The sequence below is a fragment of the Euwallacea fornicatus genome, chromosome 25 (genome assembly GCF_040115645.1).
Source record: "Euwallacea fornicatus isolate EFF26 chromosome 25, ASM4011564v1, whole genome shotgun sequence".
NCBI classification, from domain to species: Eukaryota; Metazoa; Arthropoda; class Insecta; order Coleoptera; family Curculionidae; genus Euwallacea; species Euwallacea fornicatus.
The window spans coordinates 1,248,234-1,272,214 of NC_089565.1; the positions used below are offsets into that span (position 1 = coordinate 1,248,234).

The 23,981-nt window shown below is 34.2% G+C and overlaps 1 protein-coding gene across 1 annotated transcript in view; it reads right to left on the bottom strand.

Annotated features, from left to right (window-relative positions):
* The window catches only part of LOC136346949 (fatty acyl-CoA reductase wat-like), a 38,781-nt gene extending 15,048 nt beyond the window's left edge, over window positions 1–23,733 (bottom strand). Inside the window, exons 1-6 of the mRNA XM_066296528.1 lie at window positions 23,653–23,733; window positions 19,727–19,937; window positions 19,550–19,666; window positions 19,226–19,497; window positions 6,511–6,620; window positions 4,824–5,016 (exon numbers count right to left, since the gene is read on the bottom strand). Of these exons, the coding sequence (XP_066152625.1) occupies window positions 4,824–5,016; window positions 6,511–6,620; window positions 19,226–19,497; window positions 19,550–19,666; window positions 19,727–19,915 (881 nt within the window). The 5' untranslated portion in view covers window positions 19,916–19,937; window positions 23,653–23,733. The remainder of the gene's footprint in view (window positions 1–4,823; window positions 5,017–6,510; window positions 6,621–19,225; window positions 19,498–19,549; window positions 19,667–19,726; window positions 19,938–23,652) is intronic.
* Between the last annotated feature and the right edge of the window lie 248 nt (window positions 23,734–23,981).

Consider the following 23,981-nt stretch of genomic DNA (forward strand, 5'->3'; position numbering starts at 1 on the left):
GACTCATGTGAATGTCAGGTTGACGCACCTGGCTTTTCCAGCGGTTTTTGATGGATTCCTTAAGGTCCAAGGATCAGCATATAACATTCATGGTAAAGGTTTCGAGAAAATATTTGCCACGGAAATGGAAGAAATTTCCAATAAACTGTTTGGATTTTATTATTTCTAAGGAAAATATCTTGTTGGTGAAATTGCCTTGATATGCATATAAGGTGATTTTTTAGGTTGCCGATAAAGCGAGGCAGAAGAAAGGCGAGGTCATTTCAAGAAGAAAACTTCATATACAGAGCGTCCATTTAACAGCCCATCGGACTCCTATGAGTTTATTTGTGATGTCACAAAAACATCAATTATGGGGATGTATATGAGGCTAATGAAGGCACATTTCAAATTATTAGCGACAACCCTACAAGGATCATTAGTTCGAGGGGCTGTTTAATGGACACCCTGTATACAGTATATATATATACAATCTGTCTGGTTTTCGATGTATGGCGACTGTATATTGGTAAGTCGAGCAAGTAGCAATTTCGAATAAAAATATTACTAAAGTGGCTATGAGAAATCTCTGAAAAATATTTTCAACTTTGTAAGGTCACCGTAAAGCAGCGTAGTGGGGGCGGTGGTTCCTTAAAATCGATTAAGTCACTGATTATGCAGCATATATTAATTTACTATCAGTAAGATTACATCATTCTGAAACTTTTTTGTTAGACATATAATTTCAGAACTGCAATAATAAAAGTGGGAGAGGCCGATGAAGCACTCTAAATTCAAACTACAATGTGTTCGTTCTTAGTTATCCGATTTCAGCGATTCTGTACAACATTGTGAGTGAATTACAAGCCAATTTGATATCTACACAGACCGAAAACTCACAGTTATGAACAAACTCGCTAGAGGATGTTTATTCGAGTAGTGACGATTTTCTTCATTTTCCTTTAGTAAATCAAATAGAATCATATCATTTTCTTAAGCCCATCTTGTAAAGTTTAAGCAAACTCATATTTTTCCCCAAAAGCCACGTTGCAACAGTCTTTTTCGTTTGTCAGTTATTGATTCATAACTGAAGATTTTAATTTCTAGTGAGTTTTCTACTAAACGGCTATGAGTCTAACAAAAAGTTTCAGAATGATGTAATCTTACTGATAGTAAATTAATATATGCTACTTAATCAGGGATTTTGTCAATTTTAAGAAACTACCGTCTACACTACACCCCCTTACGGCAATCTTACAAAGCTGAAAATATTTTCCAAAGATTTCTCATAGACACTTTAGTAATAAATTTTTTGTCCGAAGTTGCTGCTCGTTCTACTTATCGATATACAGCCGATGTCTATAGAAAACCGTACAGGCTGTATGTCCGATTTCACTTATTTAAGGATTTAGAGAACTTCAAAGTCTCCTGTATATCATTTATTTATTACTAAAAATTATAATAATGTAATGCCGGTCCAGTTGTATGTCCACCGCGATCTCCCGATTTGAATCCTTTGGATTCCTATTTATGGGGTCATATGAAACAAATGGTGTGCCACGAAACAGTTAACACAAGAGAGAAGTTGTTAGATAGAATACAGATAGTGCCTGCTAATATACGAAATCACCCCGATATGTTAATTCTGGGGAAAACATCATTATTTCGTCGTTATGAAGCATATATTTTGGCAGGACATTTTGAGCAGCTGCTACGATACTTTTACTTCTAACTGTCTCATTTGTGTAATTTTTACTAATTTATACATAGCTAATCTACAGAACACTTTAAACTTCTCTAAATCCTTAAATCGTTGATATGGGACTTATGTTTATATGAAATTTTTTCCTTAAAATTTTAAGGAAAAATTGTGTGCTTCTCTTTGTCGGTAAACTAAAAGATCACTTTACATTGTATTGGGTCTTAATGTTTACAGGTAAACAATTATAGTTAAAGTTTTCGGCGAGGCTTTCATTTGAAATTTCTCCGAACAGAGATGCTCTGGTTTCAGGAGTTCGAAGTATTGGGATAGTGACCCATTAATCAGATAGATCGCAATCTGAAAAGGCCAACTGAAGCAAGTCATTAAACTTCAGCAAGTCGCTTCATGTTAACGGACATTCCAGTAGCGGTTTGCTGGATTCGCTACTGGAATTTTCACATGACAATAGCAATGCAACGCAATCACATTTCAATGTTCAATTCAAGATGTATCTCAAATAGTCGATTTCTTGTAAACTGCCAATTTGCATTTTCCTAGGAAACCGTATTTTTACAAATCGGGGAATTTATATGATTTTGATGCTTAAGTTTTGGAATCAGTTGGATATTGACATATTTTTGAACAATATTACCGCAATTCTTTGTTTTTAACTCAAAATCTAACGCTCCATTTGGTTCAAAGCTTAACAGCATGGGTCAGATATACACTATCGCTCATATGTGGAGCAAGTAAATAAACATTTAAAATAAGTATGAACGTAAATAAAATATTTCTTCAGTATCAATAAAATGTCTTTAACGTTTGGTCAAACATTGTAAAGCAAGAAATATGTATTCAGTGTATTTTGTTTATGTCCTTTCCTCAGATTATTGAATTTCCTGCACGGTTCACAAATAGAGCAACCAACTTGTTTATTTATTCTATTGCGCAGTATCGACACTGCAGTTAACAATATTTAGTGAACATTTTCAAGATGTCACGTGGTGTTCATTTATCACTTAAGTTAAAACAAAAAAAATTGAGAAAAATTGGAAAACCGTGAAAAGCAGTGTAGAATTACAAGAGATTTAATTTTAAATGAATCAATAGGATCAAGGGTTATTTCTAATTATAAAAATAGAGGAACCTTAGATGAACTTCCGAAGTGTGGAAGCAAGCGAAAAACTGATAAAGTGATGGACAGAAAAATTAAAATTTAAAATTCAGGATCCGTTTAAGAGTGCAAGCAGTATACAACAAGAGATAGGCGTTCCTGTATCAGTGAGGACAATAAAATTAAAATTAAGGGAAGCTGGTTTATATGGTACAGAAGTAACGGAAAAATCTTTCATATAAAAAAAAATATAGGCCAGATTGCGGTTTGCGAGAGAGCATATTAACTGGTCATATGAAAATTGGAAAACTGTCCTTTTCTCTGATGAAATCCCATTTAAATTGTCCAAATCGAGTGGAATTGGTTGGCTAAGGAGGCCAATCAATGAAAGATTTAACCCTAAATATACGAAACTGACGGTCAAACATGGCGGTGGCGGTATTATGATTTGGAGGGTTTGACATGGGTTCATTAGTAAAAATTGACGGAATTATGAATCCACATGTTTATCAAAAGATATCTTGGAACATCACATGTCTCCCTGGAAAGAAGGAAATATGAGTTTGCGGTGGACGTTTCAACAGGACAACGACCCAAAACACACCGTTAAATTGATGAAAGAGTGGTAAGTGTACATAACGTCAATGTTATGGTTTGGCCGGCCCAAAGTCCTGACATGAACCCGATAGAGAACTTTTGGGATGAAATTGATAGAATTCTTAAGAAAAAAATAACAAATGTAGTAAAATCGTTCGAAGAAATTCAAAGTACTTGGAATTCAATATCTCAAGATTATATCGACAAACTATTAAAGTCCATGAACGACAGACTTTTGGAAATAATAAAAAAATAAAGGATACGCTACTGAGTACTAATTAAAATGTTTAATTGTAAGTTAAATTATAAAAAATGTTTTAGTTGCTCTAGCTTTGATCTTTATATTTAGAAAAAAATTTTTTGTTTGTATTTAAAAAAAAATAATTAAAAAAATCTCACCTTTAATGCATTTATTTTTAATTTTAATTAACAACTATTGCAAAAGATCTCATCAATTCGATGCTGGTACGGAAGCAGAAATCAAATTTAAAAAGTTGCTCTACACATGAGCGATAGCGTACCTTGTGTTGCGTAATACCAACGAAATTGATTGTCAGAACACCTTTACTTGTTTTATAGTGGCAGTTCGAGAAATAATTGTTCATTAACAGATTAACTGTTACATGCTTGTTCCTGCAAAAAGCTATACTTGTAGTGGCGCCATAAATTCACTTAAGTGCTAGCAACGCAACATCTAAAATTTAACGATGGAATATGTGTTTCCTAAATTACTTAGTTTTGCACCCATTTATTTTTTCTCTTACTTAAACCATTTCACAGTTTCTAGCTAATATACAAACATCTTTGTAGTACAGTAGATTGCTAAAATAAGCTTTTTACGGAAAGCTCTCTTTCGCCATTTTGTGCAAAATGAGAGTGGCACTTGCCAGTGTTATAATTTTTGTAAGTAGGGAGTGTGGTGAACAATATTTTCGCACCTGTGCTACTAAAGATAATATTTCATGTCCTCTGTTTAGTACCCTGGCATTTAGCACGTGCAGGAGTGTTTTAACTACATCGAACACCCGATTATTGACCAAACGACGCGAAGCATGCATTCAGCGCAGGTTAAAGTATCACTTTCTAGATTAAAAAAAAAAAGAAAGTAAATATCAAGAGCAAGTTCAAACGAGTCCCTAACGTTTGTTAGGTAATTGAACATAAAAGCTTCCCCCCAAATGTGTCTGGCATCCTTAAAATAAAAGACCTCCTCCGGAGCGCCATTAAAGGTTTTAAACGATGACCCGTTCCTCAATATTTCAGCGTTTGATAAGAGACCTTAATGATTATCTGGATCGAATGATTACGAAGCAGACCTAGTTGTCACGCATCAATAAGCACTTCGGAAAGGTGCCGAGGCCGAGTGTCAGAAGTCATTATTCGACCCTCCTCAAATTCGCTATTGTTCTTGATACGGCCTAAGATACAAACCATTGAGTGGCCACTTCCCAAGCGTAACACAATAGTCCGTTGATGACCAGATCGCCGGGCACAGTGTCCGCTTTTACCGAGGGATTTCCTTGCACTACACGCAGGATTCCACAATTTGAGGATAAAAGTATGCCTAAGGGGCCGTAAAGGTTGTCCGTCCAGCCTGCCACAGGCTCTGACACCGTAGAGGTCACTGAAAAATTGATAAGGTAGCTGAAAGTATCTTGGAATTGCATTTTTGGGAGTTCTGAAGGGTCATTGAAAAGATCTCAAATAAAAATTTATTTAAGTGAAAGTGTATTAGGTAGAGTGGAGCCGAATTAATGCCTATTTGCCATGTTATTTTGAGTTTCAATTGGAGCATAAACATGAGCCTATTAGGACGAGTACAAATTTTTTTTATCGAGCTTAAATACGAACAGGCAGTATGTTTAATGGATATAACTTATCACATAGAAATACGATATTAGTAATAAATTAAAATAGAAAGTTTGAAACATTGTTGACGTAGATTCGGACCTTTCTAATATAAACTCTATGAAAAGGTTTTTGGCACGTCTCAGTAAACTTTCAAACAGGAAGGGGCACTAATTAAAGAGACAAAGACACATGTCTCTTTTATACCAGGTAGATACCACCAAAATTTACAATAAATGCTGTTACTTAGTATACGTACAGGATGTCCCAGGAAAATTTTTCCATCCTGAATATCTTTTCTGTTGTTTGTTAAAAACAAACGCTAAAACACGTCAACTTCGATAGGGAGGGAGACATTCTTTTTTTGTTTTTCAAATATCCTCCCTCTACCCCTGGAAACCACCCTTTTAAAATTTTCAATAGAGAAATAGAGGTCGTATAATACTTCGTTCGAAAGATAATTTTATCCTCTACATAATTAAGCGTTTTTTTTTTTTTTTTATTTGCGTACGCCGATCTCGTAGAAATGAAACCAAAACCACGTAATTTGGTTTTAACCATTTTTACTGATATTTCATTTATTTTATCGTGAGAAATGTTGAAAGCGACCTCCATTGACTGCGGTGTACATGTACAGCTCATCCTCAAAGCGTTTTTGCGCATTACCTAACATTGTTGGTGTTGTTAACCTGCACTTTTCGATGATTCGGGCACGTAACTCTTCGAGAAAACCAAATGTTTATCAGTTATATTTCTGGATAATAATGGGAAACTCAAATATGTATTAATTTTTTTCTTTATTGGAACTGTATACTGTATCATGTCTGAGTTTAATCAACCGCAACTTTTTTGTAGCTCACTGCATGTTGTTTTTGAACAAAAAAACTTATTTTGCGTTCATTTTTGCCGATAAAAGGTACAAAAGAAGTTACAAAACAGGTCATGTATATTTACACTCAGGTATATCATAAAATGCGGCACCTTCTCAAACCTTCATCAACTATTCCTTTATACAAAATTTCGTCACAATACTTTATTGTCCAAAAATACAATTAAAAACAACGCTAGAATTTGAATTTCAATACCGTGAATTCGAGAACGTAGCTGTGGGGCTTATATTATCCGTAATAATGCGAACTTCTTTCCTTAAATCTGTTCTATGATTCACCTCTTAAAATTTGCCTTGGGCATGATTGATGGTAATTGCAACATGCTGTGAACCGCCTATATCGCAAAAATTTTCATTTTCATAACAAAAGTGAAAACTTACCAATCGTCGGCCGGAAAACTGCCACCGGAATATTTTTTCCTTCTGTTATTAAAAGGCTTTCAGCTAGAGCCTTTGTAAATGTGTATGTGTTTGGCCATTTTCCCAATATTCTGAAATAACAAATGGCATAATATAAAATCGCTTTGTTTCTCGTATCATGATAAAGTTCTTCTAAAATCCCATCACCAGAAAGCCTTGGATCAATACAATTACAAAGCAGTATGGGATTGCCGACTTTAATAAAAAAATATGAGTATTCAAAATGGATCTGAGCAGGAATATTAAAATTTTGAATAATTAAAAATTCGAAATTTGTTTGGTCTTGATAACAGATTACGTACAGGATGTGCAAGGAATATGGGCCACTATCCGTATCTTGAAAAGTATGACTAGAAAAAAGTTGAAACTTGGGCATCGCACTAAAGTGGAGGTGATCTATTGATTAAAAATATTTTCATGAAAATACCACTTCCGGTTATACCGGAAATGAATGTCAACTCGCTTATTTTAAATGGAACATCCTATATATTGTAACAATCTTCGATTCTGTGGAGCATTATGAATATTTTTCGTGTATAGCGTTCTATATCTACATCTAAATATAACCGTTTTCATTTTATTAAAAAAAACACTTTTCTATGATGAGTACTTAACAATTTATTTTAAGTAACGTCTAGAACTACTAGGTGGCGCTGCTCGCCAGAATTTAACTATGGCGGGACTCGTAAATTATTCAAATGAAGATTATCTCAACGTGTTTATTATTTATGGTACATGTAGCAAAGTATTAACTAGAACGTGTCATACATTTGGTATTCGACATCAAAAAAAACCGAAGCCATCACGAAAACTCCTCAAAGGCATAATCAAAGGATTAATAACTTAAAAAGGCGAATCTGTCAAAGCACCTTACAGAAGAGAAGCCTATTTTTGACGATTGTTGCGCCACCTAATAAGTCTAGACGTTACTTAAAATGAATCTTTAAGTACTGAATATTGAAAAGGGTTTTATTTGAAATAAAATGAAAATGGTTAGATTTAGATGTAGAACACTATACAGGGTGGTCATTTAGTGCGGTCTCGGAAGATTACGGCTAAACAATTTAATATTTTGAATTTCTTTTTTTTGCGTTATATAGAACTCGATTATGGGTACATTCTAAAATTGTTTTCGTTTTATACAGGGTGTTCTAAATAAGTGAAAAATATCAAAGTTATGTTTTTTTAAATAGGACGCCCCATATATTAATATCGTTTTAGATTTCTTGAGAAAAATAAATGTAAGTTTCATTAAGGTTTACTTGTCCTAAATCTTAAGGATTTCGAAATAATTAAGTTTTATTAAAAAAATCATGCAATTTTAAAAACTTTGTTTTGAAGGAAGTTTAAACTGGAGTAAATCGAAATTCATATCAAACCTTAGATATGAGACGTATTTTATGCCAGAATTATTAAAATTGAAATATCTCATACAGTGCGTCCAAAAAATAACATGAAAATTGCATTCTTTTTGAAAGGAAATAACTTGCTTAATTTAAATAGAACACCCCATATTTTATTACTCGAAATAAGAGATAAACATATGACTAATCAAAAATCGTTACACTTTCCTATACCTAAATGTACAGGTTTTCTTCGAAAAATAAGATTTAAGAAAAGGTAGCAATATTAATAATTTGATTAGTCATATGTTTATCTCTTATTTCGAGTAATAAAATACGGGGTGTTCTATTTAAATTAAGCAAGTTATTTCCTTTCAAAAAGAATGCAATTTTCATGTTATTTTTTGGATGCTCTGTATGAGATATTTCAATTTTAATAATTCTGGCATAAAATACGTCTCATATCTAAGGTTTGGTATGAATTTCGATTTACTCCAGTTTAAACTTCCTTCAAAACAAAGTTTTTAAAATTGCATGATTTTTTTAAAAAAACTTAATTATTTCGAAATCCTTAAGATTTAGGACAAGTAAACCTTAATGAAACTTACATTTATTTTTCTCAAGAAATCTAAAACGATATTAATATATGGGGCGTCCTATTTAAAAAAACATAACTTTGATATTTTTCACTTATTTAGAACACCCTGTATAAAACGAAAACAATTTTAGAATGTACCCATAATCGAGTTCTATATAACGCAAAAAAAAGAAATTCAAAATATTAAATTGTTTAGCCGTAATCTTCCGAGACCGCACTAAATGACCACCCTGTATACAAAAAATGTTCATAATGCTCCACAGAATTGAAATTTGTTATACTATATATAGGGCGTTCCATTTAAAATAAGCGAGTCGACATTCATTCCCGGTATGACCGGAAGTGGTTTTTCATGAAAATATTTTTAATCAATAGATCACCTCCACTTTAGTACAATGCCCAAGTTTCAACTTTTGCCTAGTCATAGTTTCTAAGATTCGGATAGTGGCCCATATACATTGGACACCCTGTATAGAAAAAATTGGTCTTTTTTAATTGTAGCAGTACTGTGTGTGTTGGACGAAAAAGGTCTGCTAAAGTGGGAACGCGTAAGTACACCACTTTATAATAATATTCCCGTCGACTAACCACTTCTAGGCACTTTTACAAAAAATAACTGGCATTGTTTAGTTTCTATTTCACGAAATTGAACCTAAAAATTGTAATACCGAAGTCCAATACTCCAAATGCAAGTAAATTTCACATTAGAGCGAAATAAAATTACGGTGGCGTATAAATTACTCTTTTCCGAGCGAGAATAAAGTATTTTTACTGTCGCCTGAGGCGCCAGATATGTTTACTCCTCTATAAAGAAGGGCCATTAATTATTCTCTGGATAGCCCCAGCTTCGAGTATAGAACTGAACAAAAACTCTCGCATCCAGGTGCGGTGCAAAAATCACACAGGATATTATTTAAGAAAAGCTTAGAAGCCATCAGAAAGGTTACAAACTTTTTAACGAAAATTTATCAAAATCTTGTAATTGGAATGAGGGCCGTCGCCATTCTGGCTTTGCTTCGAAAGTTGTACCCATGAAGCCTTAAGGTATTCCTCTTGGCTACATAGAAGAAAGGAAAATATATAGTATTTATTGATACGGGATTTTTAAAAGTCATTGAAAGCGAACAACTACATACTAAATAATAGTATATTAACACATTAGCTGCCAATTACGAAAAAATCGTAAGCAGATTTCTTGCACAGTACGTCAATTACGAGTTAACTCGTAGTGGTTCCACTTGGCCACTGTTAAACTAGTACGAGTATGCTATCAAATTACATAGAATCTCTGGCGTCTCAGAAAGCAAAAATAAATCAAGCATTGCATGCTTAAACAAAATATTTATTCATATTAAATAAATATTTGATTCGAAAAAATACTGACAATAACGACATTTTTAGCTAAATTTCCAGAAACTAATAATCTCATTTTTATCTAGTAATTATGGTATGTTTTAGTAATGTTAGGTAATTTAATGGAATCTTGTTTTTGAGCAAATTTTGGAAAAATGGCGTGGCAGTCAACGTGTTCAGCTGAAATGTCTATAGCATATAGGGTAGTAGATAAGGTGATTTTGAACGTATTTGACCATACATACTATCATACAAAGTATTAAGCATTTCCAGATATGGCCATTTTTCCGAATTTGACTAAATTCGCTGCTTATTTCCATATAAGGTACAATAAAAGTTTAGTTGAATATTTCATGTGACTTAATCCTTTTTTGTGTAAACTCGGATACATTTTTTTTTATCACAATCAAATATGTAATGGGATCTATATATAGAAAGAAATTGTGGAACTTTGAAATTCAAAAAATTAATTTCTTGAGAATCAAACGTCGAATTTTTAAGCGAATAAAAAGAAAGATGCAAATGAAGGAGTCGTTTGAATATCATTAAAAACTGTTTTGATCATTGTGCTTCCCATGATGTATAGACAAACGCACACTTAATGCTGCATAAAATATTTAAACAAAAAAAATGTACAGAAAAAACTCATATGGAAATTTAACAAATTGAATAAAAAATTTATAAGTAATTATTATTTATGGATTCAATGTACTATTTACTTACCATTAATTTTCATGCTCGAAACGTGAACCACCATTTCTGATACAACGTCGGCATTTTTGTCGCATCTCTGTGGTGCTTACTCCTATCGTCATTTCAGCCTTTACTACTTGTGCTGCCTCATTAATTTTTTGGATGAGATGGTATCGATCATGAATTTCCTCATTATATACCAGTTCCTTCATTCGTCCCCCGATATGATAGTCGACTGGGGTCAGATCCGGAGATCTAGCAGGCTATAATACCGGTTCATTTCGCGCTATCCATCTTTCAGGAAATTGATTATTTAAAAACTTCCTTATCATTCTCCGATGAAATGGGCGGAACATAAATAGTTTTGAAATACAATTTTCGCTCTTACATCTAAAGACACTTCGCATAAAATATTTGGTAAATTATTTGTAAAAAATTGTAAATAATTTTCACCATTTCATTTTCTGGCAAGAACTATGGGCCAATCAAAAGCCTTTCGATGATATTAGTCCATATACGTACACTATATTTATATTGAACCGAAGCTTCTTTTTTCATATGTAGATTTTCTTCAGTCCCAATAATGCACCTCATGAAAGTTGGTAATACCATCATGGAAGAAATTGAATTCGTCAATCTATAAAATCCTGGGAAGAAATCTTCCATCTTCCATGTCGGTGTGTAAGATGAATCGACAAAATTGCATCATTGGGCTGAAGAAAATCCGCATATGAAAACAGGAGCTTCGTTTTAACATAAATTTAGCGTAAACGTATGGGCTGGTAAAATAGCTTTTGATTTTTTTCCAGATAATTTAAATGGAGGAAATTATATAAAATCATTAAAAAATAATTTACCAGATATTTTGGGCGAAGTGTCTTTAGATGTCAGAGCACAAATCGTATTTCAAAACGATAAATGTCCCGCCCATTATCGAAGAACAATAAGGGAGTTTATAAATAATAAATTTCCTGAAAGATGAATAGGGCGAAATGGATCGATATTGTGGTCTACCGGAGCTTTAGATCTGACCCCAGTCGACTATCATATCTGCGGATGAACGTAGGAACTGGTATACCATAAGGAAATTCATGATCGAGACCATCTCGTGCAAAAAGTTACTGCGGCAGCAGAAGTAATGAAGGCTTGAAATTAAGCTTAGACTGACCGCCACAAGGCTGCGACGAAGGTGCCGACGTATCAGGAACGGTAATTCTCATTTCGAGCATGAAAGTTAATCATAAATAAATAGTACAATTAATGCATAAATAATAACTAATAAATTTTTTATTAAATTTTTTAAAACGTCATTTGAATTTTTTTGCAATTTTTTTCTTTTTTTGATTAAATATATTATACAAAGTTAAGTCTGCCTTCATTATTGGAAAGAGCAATGGTCAAAGAAGTTTTTAAAAATATTTTAATGACCCTTCCATTTACGTCTTTATTTTTTCCCTTACAACGTCGAGGTTTGATGTTCGAGCAATTAATTTTTGGAATTTGAAAGAGCCAAAAATGATTTTTTTCACATGTAGATCACATTGAATGTTTAAGTTCGATAAAATATATATGCAAGTTTATACGAAAGAAGATAGAGTCAGATCAAATATTCTACTAAATTTTTATTTTAATTTATATGGAAGTGAGCAGCGAGTTTGATAAAATTCGGAAAAATTACGATACCTCGAAATGCGTAACACTTTGTACAATAGTATATGTGGTTAAATGCGCTCAAAATTACCTTATCCATCACCTTCTTTCAGGTGTCTATCGGTGAATCAAACGCCCCGTATATTAATTGAATATGTCGCCGTAAGTGAAGGAAAGCAGTCTGTTAATAATAAAAAAAGTACTTTGAAATCAACGTCTGGTATTGGAAGTAACCAGTTTATAGATATTAAATACTCACCAAGGTAGAGGTATAATCGAGAAAAAAGGACGGAAGTTTATAAATGCCAGGGTCAATGGGGTCAAGTGTGAGAATAATTAGAGCCACATCATTACATGTAAATGGTTGGGTGCGAAACGCATAAAGGTACTATGTTAAGCGACTTGCAATCAAGCGGCATCAAGAATGGTGAATTTAGGCTATAAACGAAGCCAAAGTGGTTGGCTGCATCTTAGTCTTCGAGTAACTTCAAAGTGATCTCAGAAATAAAAATATCATCTTTCTATCACTATAGATATAGAAATACAATCATAGACATAGATAGGGCAAGGGCATTCCACAGTATGGTACTCGAATAGCCCGTAGGTGGAAAACGCAACATAAACAATGGCTGACGATGATACTTCTTACAGTAGATCCGCCTGTGTGGCATATACAAATAATCGATTCTAAGAATCTTGACATATCGAGGATTGAGGAGATACTGAATGGTGGTAATAAGCAAGAACAAGCTCATTTAAAAGGCTATTAAGATTTAGAAAATTTATCAGAAAATCGTCCCTCTGTAAATTTGTCAACAATCCTGAAGAAGAAAGGTGTTTTAGTCCAGAGTCATTAAGCCATATGCTAAGACAAGCTCAATACAGAACTATTAGGTCTACAGGAAAGTTTCGTTTGTTTATCAAGAATAAGAAAATAATGCAGTTTTTCATCCATCTAACAATATTTACTGTACGATATAATTTCCATTATTACTCGTGACTCCTTGCCAGAGTGATGGCAATTTGTAAATCGCATTTTTGAAGAACGCCCTGTTTTCGGAGACGAAAAACTCAAGAAGTGCTGTTTTGACATCTTTTTCATTTTTGAACTTTGTTCTCTCCAAAAAACTTTGCAACGAGAGAACCAATTGAAAATCAGAGAGTGCAAGGTCTGGGGAGTGTGGTGGATGCGAGAGAATTCCCAGCCTAGCTCTGCGATTTTCTGGCGAGTCATTAAAAGCTGCATGTGGACTGGTGGTGCAATATAATTTGTTTCCTGTTGAACATCTCCATCATCCATCTTTTCTTGGAGTGCTTTCTTTAACTCATCCATTTGCCAACAGTATTTCTCCGAATTGAGCTTTTCGTTGGGTTTCAAAAGCTCCTAACGTATTGGCCCTTGAATGTCCCACCATATACACAGCATTCTCCTTTTTAGGCTCAATCCAGGTTTAGGAGTGGACAGTGTAAGTTGTCCGGGATTACAGTACGCTTTTTTCCTTACAATGTTTCCATACTTAATCCACTTTTCATCGCCAGTAATCATACGGTCCAAGGAAGGTTCATTTTTGTTCCGAGCAAGCAGAAATGTGCATATGACGATGCGGTTATGCAAATTTTTTTCACTTAACTCATGAGGCATCCATCTGGAATATTTATAGACCAATCTTAGTTTCCAGAATGTGGTCCGAAATGGATTGTTGAGCTGAGATAAGTTTCTCCGCTATCTCCGATGTTATTAGATCTTGGCGTATCATTGGTTATTACAATATCATCATCAATAAGAGATGGCCGCCCAGAGCGTGCCTTATCATTAAGATCGAAATCACCTGCTTTAAATTTTTCGAATCATCTCCTAAATGTTCTTTCTTAAGCAGCATCTCCTCCAAAAACTTTCACTAAATTTCGACATGCGTCGGTAGAATTTCTACTCCGTTGGAATTCGTACAACATACAGTGCCTCAAATGAACTTTATTAGTACCCATGATTTAGCGATCGCAACTAGCTTAATATTGACATGAGATATATTTACTGTAGTTCATTTCGCAGGAAACATGTATGTACATGCAGTTTTAAAGAAGCACAGCCATATATGACTCAAAAGAGTATGCGCATACATGTTTAAACTTGAAATGAAATTATTGGACACAACTTTCCGGTGGATCTAATGTATCTCAAAATATTGAACTCTATCCGTCGTTAAAGTTGGAAGTACTACTTTTATTTCTTTGCAGCTCGAAACTGGCATTCCCTAATGTGCAGTCATAAACAGCTAGAACACATGTAAAATATAAATGTAATTGATTGTTGTAAGAATTTCATGATAATCGTGCTACATTTTAAGATAATCTATATATGGACAAACTATTGGGGAAGTTTGCGAATTATTCAGGAATCGAAATATCTTTAGAATATAAGGGAAACTGTTGTTGAATAGTAACGGTATACGAGCCCTAACAATTACTTATTCGGAGATTAATTTTCATATGAGAAGCATACCTTAAATGTATAAATTTTTGATAAAAAATCAACTGTTTCGGAAACTATCTCACGCAGTGAGTTACTTGGATTATAAGTCCGACTATTCAATCGCGGTAAGAAAGAAATTGCCAAATGTCTATACATTGACCAAGAATTGGATGCGGTGAACAAAAAAAACATTTTTTTTGCAAATCTTTGTGTACCATACCTGGCAAGTACACTCTGTACAGAGTCAAACGATTAGGAAATAAATTAAGTATTAGAAAAAAATTTAGAACATAAAATACCCTTTGTTGAGCACTAACAACGAAAATCACAAAATAAAAATGAACAAGCAAAAAACATTATACATAAAATTACAGAAATTAAATAAAATTTCACAATTACATTAATTATATTTTATAAAGTTACATTAAAAATAAAGAGAAGTTCATGCGACACGCCATTAGATGACATGACGCTTGCAATTTTACTAAGAAATCATTATCGAAGAAGTCTAAAATTCAAAAAATTATGCTAGAAGATCTAAAGTCCCGCACAAATGCGTTAAAAATTAAATATGAAATATTTTTCATAAACACGCTGCATTAAATGCTCATCCGTTAATGGCTTTTAGGCAGAAATTTGTGAGTAGGACTGTTTTTTGTCAGACCCTTAAGGGTACGTTTTGTCTACCATCAGATAACTCCAGGAAGATCTGCGATTGATTGATTCAGTCAGCCTTGCAATTATGCTAAAAACGCAGGTGCCTACCCCATGTGTTTTAGAATGACGAGCACCAGATTGCGGTACCAAGAATTGGTCCCTCCCCCTCTTTTTCTGACCTGAAACTTGCCAAAATTCACACGGGAAGAACCAGACTTCTTGACAAACATTCACGACATACAAATCGCGACCGATCAACATATTATCACATTTCACTAATATTTTAAGATACACTAATTTATAGTGATTAAGGATTCTTGATATTTAGATCCACTAATCTTAATAACTAATAATTTATAAATAACGTTTTAACCGACATTGTTATTAATTGAATAATTAATATCAGTTCGTTTTGTGAATTTCAACAATCCGAACAAAATACACTGCAACATGCGAAATATTGTGTTTAGTTGTGCATTTTAGACGTAACGGACATGTATCCAGAATTACCCATGTGGTAGATTAATGTCCTTTTTCATTTTTTTTCCTATGGAACCCCATGGGTATTGTGAAGATTTTGAGTTCTTTGAGAAATCGCGAATACACTTCATGTATTATAACATATCGATATCTAAAATCAGCAGTGATTAGAATATTTGCAATTAGAGTGGTTTGCTAGACCGCCTGACCTCACCCCTATAAACTTTTTTATGGTGTTATCTGAAACATTTTACTCAAGAAGCTGAACAAATACTTCGTCAAATAATACGAAAACTTCTTGAGGAATTTGACTTGCGGCTTACCCACTATCGGGAATTCAAAGCTGCACAGCACGAACATTTAATACATTAAGTTATAGCAGCATTATACTATAGATTATAGTATATTGTTGTTTTGTAGGTATTAATATTTTTATCGTTACTTCTATTTTTTGCATTTTTTTTTCGAAAACTGCTGAATTTGGTCATGGGTATATTGCATGAAATATGTTCGGTGTTTCTTAAAGAACTCAAAAACGTTATAATACACATAAGGTGCATAAGAAAAAAATGAAAAAGTACATTTATCTATTATGCAACATGGGTAACCCTGTACGCATGTTTGGTACAACGAAAATATTTTTAATACGTCCCAGCATTTGCATGAAAAATATTTCCTTCATGTTTAAACGAATTTATTAGGAATTTTCGGTCCTCTATGAATATTTGATTTAACATGAAACGATGTGAAGTTTCTTGTTCGGTAAGCATGGATGACAATTATTAATTTATGCTTAAACAAGAGATTAACTACGGGCAACTGCAAAGAAACTAAATTTATAATTAACGCTTAGAGTAATTACCAATATAGACTGTAAAGCTTTAAGGATGAGAGGTGCTGTTACCTCACTAGTTACTTAACCGAAGTTGACTTTTTAAAATGACAACATAACTTCTTCTATCAAAAACTGTCCTCGGCAATTGAAATGAAGAGCTTTCGGATTTTTTCACATGTATGTGTAAAACTCTCAATCCATATCCAGTTCTCTTATGTTCCATCTTAAAAGAACTATAACAATTTTTTCTTAGGTTCTGAAGAGGATGACAGATTTTACACCGAACCATTTGCAAATGGTTTTCGTCTGAGGTCTTAGTAAAGGGTGAATATTATTCTCAGTTAGTTTCGACTGAGAACAGTGTCAAATTTCATCAATTCTAATTGTGCCTGAGGTGTTGTTCTCACACGAAATGAAACATTTATTACAAAGCCTGCAACCGTTCAACACAGACAAGAACTATACTTTCACTTTGGGCAAAAAGTGTTAGCCAGTAGTTTGCAGAACACAATTTACGTGTTTTGTCTCGGCCCTCCAGCAATCCCGGTCTGAATATTATTGAAAATGTTTGGCATTACACAAAAAGCTATTTAGAAAATATTAATAAAGCTCTATACCGAAACTACGTAAGAAAATTGTTCCCGAATATTTAGAAGACCTAGTAATTAAGACTAAGGGCGACGTTACACCTTCTTAGGGGAAGCTATCCCAGTTATTAGTTAGTGCAATTTGTAGGCGCAAATTCCATTCAAAATGAATTATTCACCTCAAAATATTTATTTTAATGTGTAATTATCTTCATTAATGAACTATTGAGGCTCGTGGATGGAGATATATAACGTAGAAACTTTAATCGAATCAAAGAGTCATAACAGTTATCAAAGCGTTGATAATGGAGTAAAAGTGGATTAATATGCTCAGTGACACTAGAATTGTCACACCCAGTAGGAATGATTTTCTGAAATTCAGCTTTCGGCAATGGGATAGTCCCACATCCAGAATGAAACGATAAACTTTGCAATAAATATTATTAACATATAACCCGAAAAAAAATTAATAATGTGCTGGGCGATCTCATAGATGAGTACATTCCTGTACACGCCTTGGCATCGACAAAATTAGATGATCGATGTCTGCTTGCTGCACCTCGCTCAAGACAACTAGAACTTTGTGAACTAGCTGTGCCAGAGTCTGTGGAGAATGGGGCAAAGCGGATAGTCTTCTTCCTATCATATCCCACATATGTTCGATGGGATTTAAATCCGGCGAACGGGATGGCCACGGCAAAACATTAACGTCAGCTTCTTGGAGAAAGTCCATAGTCCGATGAGGAATATGGGGACGTGCGTTGTCTTACTGAGAAAAGACGTGTGAACGACCATTTAGATAAGGCAGGAAAGTGGGTTGTAGGAAGTTATCTACAAAACGCGCAGCGGTCAAACTGCCTTGAATAAACACAGAAATTGATCGACTGCCATAGACAATAATCTCTCAAACCATTACTCCAAAAGTCCTGTGTACATGCCTCTCAACAGAGTATTCAGCATCATGACGCTCTCCACGACGGCGTCTTATCCTTATACGGCCACCATGCATGCCTAAACAGAATCGCGGTCCGTCGCTGAATACGACATTATGCCATTCTGCCTCCCAATTCTGCTGATAAAGGTAGCACTAATCGAAGAGGGTATGACAAAGGTCCAAAGGCCCGAATGCGACGATATAGAGTTCGCATACCGACAGGTCTTCTCTAAACCATTGGTTACCAAGTTGGGGTGTAGTAGCAAAGCGGTCTCCAGAGCTAGTTGTCTGAAGCGTCGATCTTCACGCTCTGTGGTACGTCTCGGTTGGCCAGTTGGTATTCTACGGGTTCCTCTGCCTTCTTCTGCCCACACTCGACACACACCCACTACCGTCATTGCAGTGGAGTTAACACGGCGAGCAATTTCGAGTTAAGACAAACTAACAGCTTGATGGGCAACAATTCTGCCCCTGTCAAAATCGCTAAGATGGTGGTATTGTTGATCTGTTCGGACCATGGGCATTTTGCATAAGTAACCAAAACCATGTAAACTAAAAATATCTGTACCGCGCAGGTCGCATGAACCGTTGTCTTCACAAAAAAATTAATAAGTGAAACTCTTTTTTTGCAAAAGTTGATAAAGATAAAATGTTGAGCATGGTACCATAGCCCGATTTCTATATAGTTGTCTTGTAGTCACAACATTAATCAGAAAAAATTATTCCTACTGGGTGTAACACTTCTGATGTCACTGAGTATAGTTGACAATTGCATTTATCATCTTACATCGCTGTCCAGACATTGATCAAATGTGAAATTTGCACAGAAAACCACCAAACCGAGTAATTCATAGATCAAAGCAAATACCTTTGGATTGGTGGTGCCAACAACAAATTTTGCCCGAGACAAAATAGTCTGAAACGTTTCTTTTGAATTCCATTCCAGTATCCAAATTAGCCAACATTTACGTCAAACGATTCTCCATTATTTATATTATAACATGGAACTATGCGATACGTGCAAGATATTGTTAATGGACTACTTCAGCTGCTTAAAACACAGATTTAGAACTTACCCCTTACTGATGTTATTCAGATGCTCAGCTTTCATTTCTTTGGTGATTCGGAGGAGTAAATTGGGGTCGATGGGTGGATCATAAAATACTTCCTCGATTATTTCGTTTAAGCAATTTGAATATGCAGTGGAAACAAGGATGAAAGCTTCAAGAGATTGGGCGCCTTTGATGATTTCTAAAATTTCTGCAGTCCCGTTCACGTTAGTCGATACCGCGTCTGCTAAGTTAGCGTCCATGTTTAAGGAGGCCCCACAATGAAACACAATATTGACCTAAAAGTGAAATAAATAAAATTGAGCTATATAGCGGTTAGTAGGTGTTTACTTGAGCCCTAAGGTGTGACATTTTTTCGCTCGAAATCCCTAAGAGTTTCATTTTTAAGTCCCCTTCTATGGGATGAACTTTTTCCAAAAATACATCCTCAGAAATATCAGCAAATATCTGAAACTCATTCATAAACGCAACGTGATCGCGAATCACATTCTGATATTTGGTACTTACAGGTTCCTGAAATATTTTGATTACCCGTTTCTCAACATCTATATCCTGTTTTGGACGTACCACAATATATATATTTTTCACCTCAGTAGTCCTAAGGAGTTTTTCTATCATCATTTTGCCCAAATAGCCAGTACCACCGGTGAGGAGCACATTTTTGTTCTTATAGAAGTCTTTCACCGGGCTCGACATGATAATTTTTAAATAATAGTGGCTGAAACAACACGTCATTTTTGCAACAATTGCAGAAACAGGTATTTTCAGCTATTTATCGCAAGAATCAACAAAATGCTGTGGTTTCATCTAATAGATGATATGTAAGAGCGAAGAAGTGATCCATCTTCAACGTGATATTTTTGAGCTGATGGGACGGTACATATTTGTTGAATTCAGCAATCAACGGTCATATGCAATTATTGAGATTTGCGTTGAATGACACGTTACCTTTCAAATGGAATTAAATGGAAGTTGGCATAATTGTTTCTCCGGATTTTCAATTGCAAAACTGTTTGTCCATCATTCTATCGACTAATTGCCGATTTGTGAAATTCATCTGGATGTTCTGAAATCGGACCGAAAGTGGGAACTAAATGATGCAAAATATTTCTTCAGAATTGTTTTATGTTTTTAGTATCTGAAGCTGCTTATGGGTTTGAGGTCCGGAAATCAGTTTTGTTATGCAGCTTCTTATGTGTCGCAGAAAGAGAGAGAGAGAGAGAGGAAACAGGCTTTGCACACTTTTCCATCTTAGTTTTGAATAATATATTAAACTATACAGGGTGTCCGGAAATTAGAGGTAAATATTTCAGGGGGTGACTGTGCGACAAAAAATAGGTAGAAAACCTCATATAAACGTAGGTCTGCAAGTGGACCCTAAGGGAGCTAGACCCTTTTAAAAAGTGGACCCTAAAGATGGTTTCGATATACTCGAAACGGTTTGAGATAAAGTCATGAAATTTTGACTGTGAACTCAGGTTTTTATGATAAATTAGAAACTTCAAACGAAATTTAAAAATATTTTTTAGATGTGTGTTAAACAGGGCCGGCTTAGGGTATTTTGGGCCTTAACTTTTTTGCTTGTCACTTTTCTTATATTTTGATTACACGAATTGAAAAAGTATGATTTTCTAAATGAAAAAGTTGCTTTTTGTCGACTTCGAAATAAGGCCTCGTTCTCGAGTGATATGGATTTAAAATAGTAAATGCCAGAAAGAAGAAATTCATTGTGAAAAAACATTTACACAACATTTTTTATTGTTTGTAAGAAGGTTTTAATTTCTTTAGAGCTACAAGCATTTAGCCGTGATATATGAGAAATACGGTTTGCCAGCTAGAATCGTAAAAATAACTCGAATTTAGTGTACGTTTTGGACTGACGTGTAACAACGTCCTTAAGTGAATTTTGTAGAATTTAAATTACTTTTCTAAGCTTTTACCACAGCTTATTATTTACTTTATCTCTCTCAACAGATAAGCTTATTAATTAAATGCCAAATAACAAGGATAATAAAAATATTGTTTTTTTTTTCTCAAGAACGTTTTAAACGGATAGTAAATGTTAATTATGAAAAGAAATGATAAAAAACACAATTGAAAATAGAATTAAAAATAAAATTATTAATTTTTGCAATTTTAATTAGGGCAATGGGTGCTTAAAATGTCTCCTATGATTTTACATACACGCTGCAAATCTTAAGAAGAATGTCCTTCTTCAATTATTATTAGAAGAGTTTTAATTAATTATTATTAATTCGAAAGCATTTTTGCAGTAATGCTCTCAAGTGATTTTCGAATCTTTAGTTTCATCTCTCGTTGTCGCCAGTGTTCTGTAGATATTTGATTTTATTTTCCTTCAAAAGAAGTAGTCCAAAGGAGTTAAATCGGAACTTCTTGCTGGCCACGTCAGTGGACTGACTAACATTTAATAATATCATTACTAATATTCTAAATCTGAATTGTTGTTACAAACTTCGACTACCAACGAGTTTTTCAGGAAAATTCATTGAGAGGTGTTCTCGTCCACGTAACATAAAATGAGGCGGAGCTCCATCTATTTGAAACAACATTTGATATTTTATGTTTTCCGAAATGAATTTTAATAGCTGCGGAAGATCTTGATTCAAAAAATTTAGGAAAGTTTCTCCAGTCCCTCGTTCTTCAAAAAGTATGGTCCAACAACAGAATTGTCAACTATTCCTGTTCAAACGTTTAAACTTCAGTTCTGTTGAAAACAGTTGATTCGAATGGCCCGGGGGTTTTCTGTCCCATAATAATGAAAGTTGGGACTATTAACAGATCCGTTCTGATGAAAGGTGCACTCATCAGTAAAGAGAATATTAAGAAGTCGTTCTTGTTGTTTCGTTATTACATCCACAGGCAAAAATTAATTTTAGCAAGAAAATCAGCATCAGATAGTTCTTGGTGTAATTGGAAATGATACGGACAGAACTTAGTTGCTTTTAGACATTTTGCAAATAGAAGATTTTTTTACTTGCTGCTCCTGAGTAATAGCTCTCATGTCAATGTTTGGGATTTTCACTACTGATAAAGTGATGTCCAGTTCATTTTTTTCCTAGTAAGACCTTCTTCTTTCGACTTTGCTCCTCAGAGTGACCAGTTCTTGTCCGTTCAAAACGTATTTTTAGACTGCCCATGCTCCTTACATAAGGACGCTCTCTATTAGGAAATCATTGTGTGTAAACCCTATATGCTAATGAACACTTTCCATCACATAGACCAATTACTTAAATCATACTGATAAATTCTTGTTAAGTATACCTGAGTTTGATGACCAATTTTAAAATAAGTATCATATATTTTGAAAAAACATAAAACCGTGAAATTTAAAAAAATACAACATAGAAACCATGGCAATGCGCGCTGAACGCTCAGGCACCTGCGTATGAATGCAGGTTCTTTGATATGCGTAATAATTCCATTAACTTTATGGTAAATGTGACATTTTATACAAAAATGACGAGAGTTGAATTTTCTTTCGGGCTTCGCCATAAAAACCCACCATGTTATTTAAAAAAATCAAGAAAATTGAAGTCGAAAAATGAAACTTTAAGTTGTTATTATGGACACCCTGTATGCGTTTTTGAGTACGAAAAAATCTAGGAACTAACACAGGCTCAAGAGGAGATTCTATCACGTGAAAAAAATTCAGGTGGTGCTGTTTAAACAATTATTAACTTTATAGCGCTACGCTTTTTTGGGACACCCTATAGGGTTGTCACTAATTTTAAAGTTTATCTTCGCTAGCCTTATATGTGTACATCCCCGTAATTGATTTTTTCACGAATCTACAAATAAACTCTACGAAGCATTTAAACATATGACAAGATACAGGGGTTTTAGTGAAAGTAGCAGATGTCTTGCTTGACTGCGTACTTTGACGAGGACTGTACAATTGACATTTGTCCTAACGGACAGATTTGTGAAGACGTGACGAGTTTTTTGCTTAAATTGAAGTTATTTTGATATATTTTTTTTTATTTTGAAAAATTGGTCCGATCGCAAATTGATCGCCAACCCTTATGCATCCCTAATATCTTTTTGATATTAATTCTCAAAATATTGGTAATTTCTTAATGTTTTCTGATGCGGGAAATATAATTTTTCAATTTAACTAATTATTTTTATGGTTGTTAGAACAATTATCGGAATATTCATGGATACTCCACGATTTAGAAATGACAAAGCATGATAACATCACGTAGAAGGTACTAAAGAATTTAAATTTTTAGATTGTAGAGAAAATGGCATGTGTCCCTCATTGGGAATTTGGATTATCCAATCCTGACATTTCGTTGCTTTGCGTTTGTTTAACTTAGCGAATAATACAGAGGATAATTTTTTGCGAAATGAAATGAAGAAAAATATCCCATTTTCTAGTGATAAGTGCGAATAAATGTAAGCGTACTTACCAATCAAATAAATTTCGACCACAATCGCAATGTATCCAATTTCACGGAAAACTCACTCCCTGGGGAAAAGTCGATTGGAGGACACGGACCGAGTTTATTTATCTATTATAGATTCAATTAAATATTAAGAAGAGCTACGTAGGGGGGGATAAACTTTCTAGGGGCAATCGCGTCCTATTGATTATTTTTGTTCTCCTTGGAATAACAAGTAAGTTTAATGAATTTACATTCCAACTGAACAGATTTTCATGTTCGACTGGTTAAATACCTACGTGACCAATTTCTGTTTTCACTAATAACCGAATATGTTTAAAAATGAGCTAATTTGA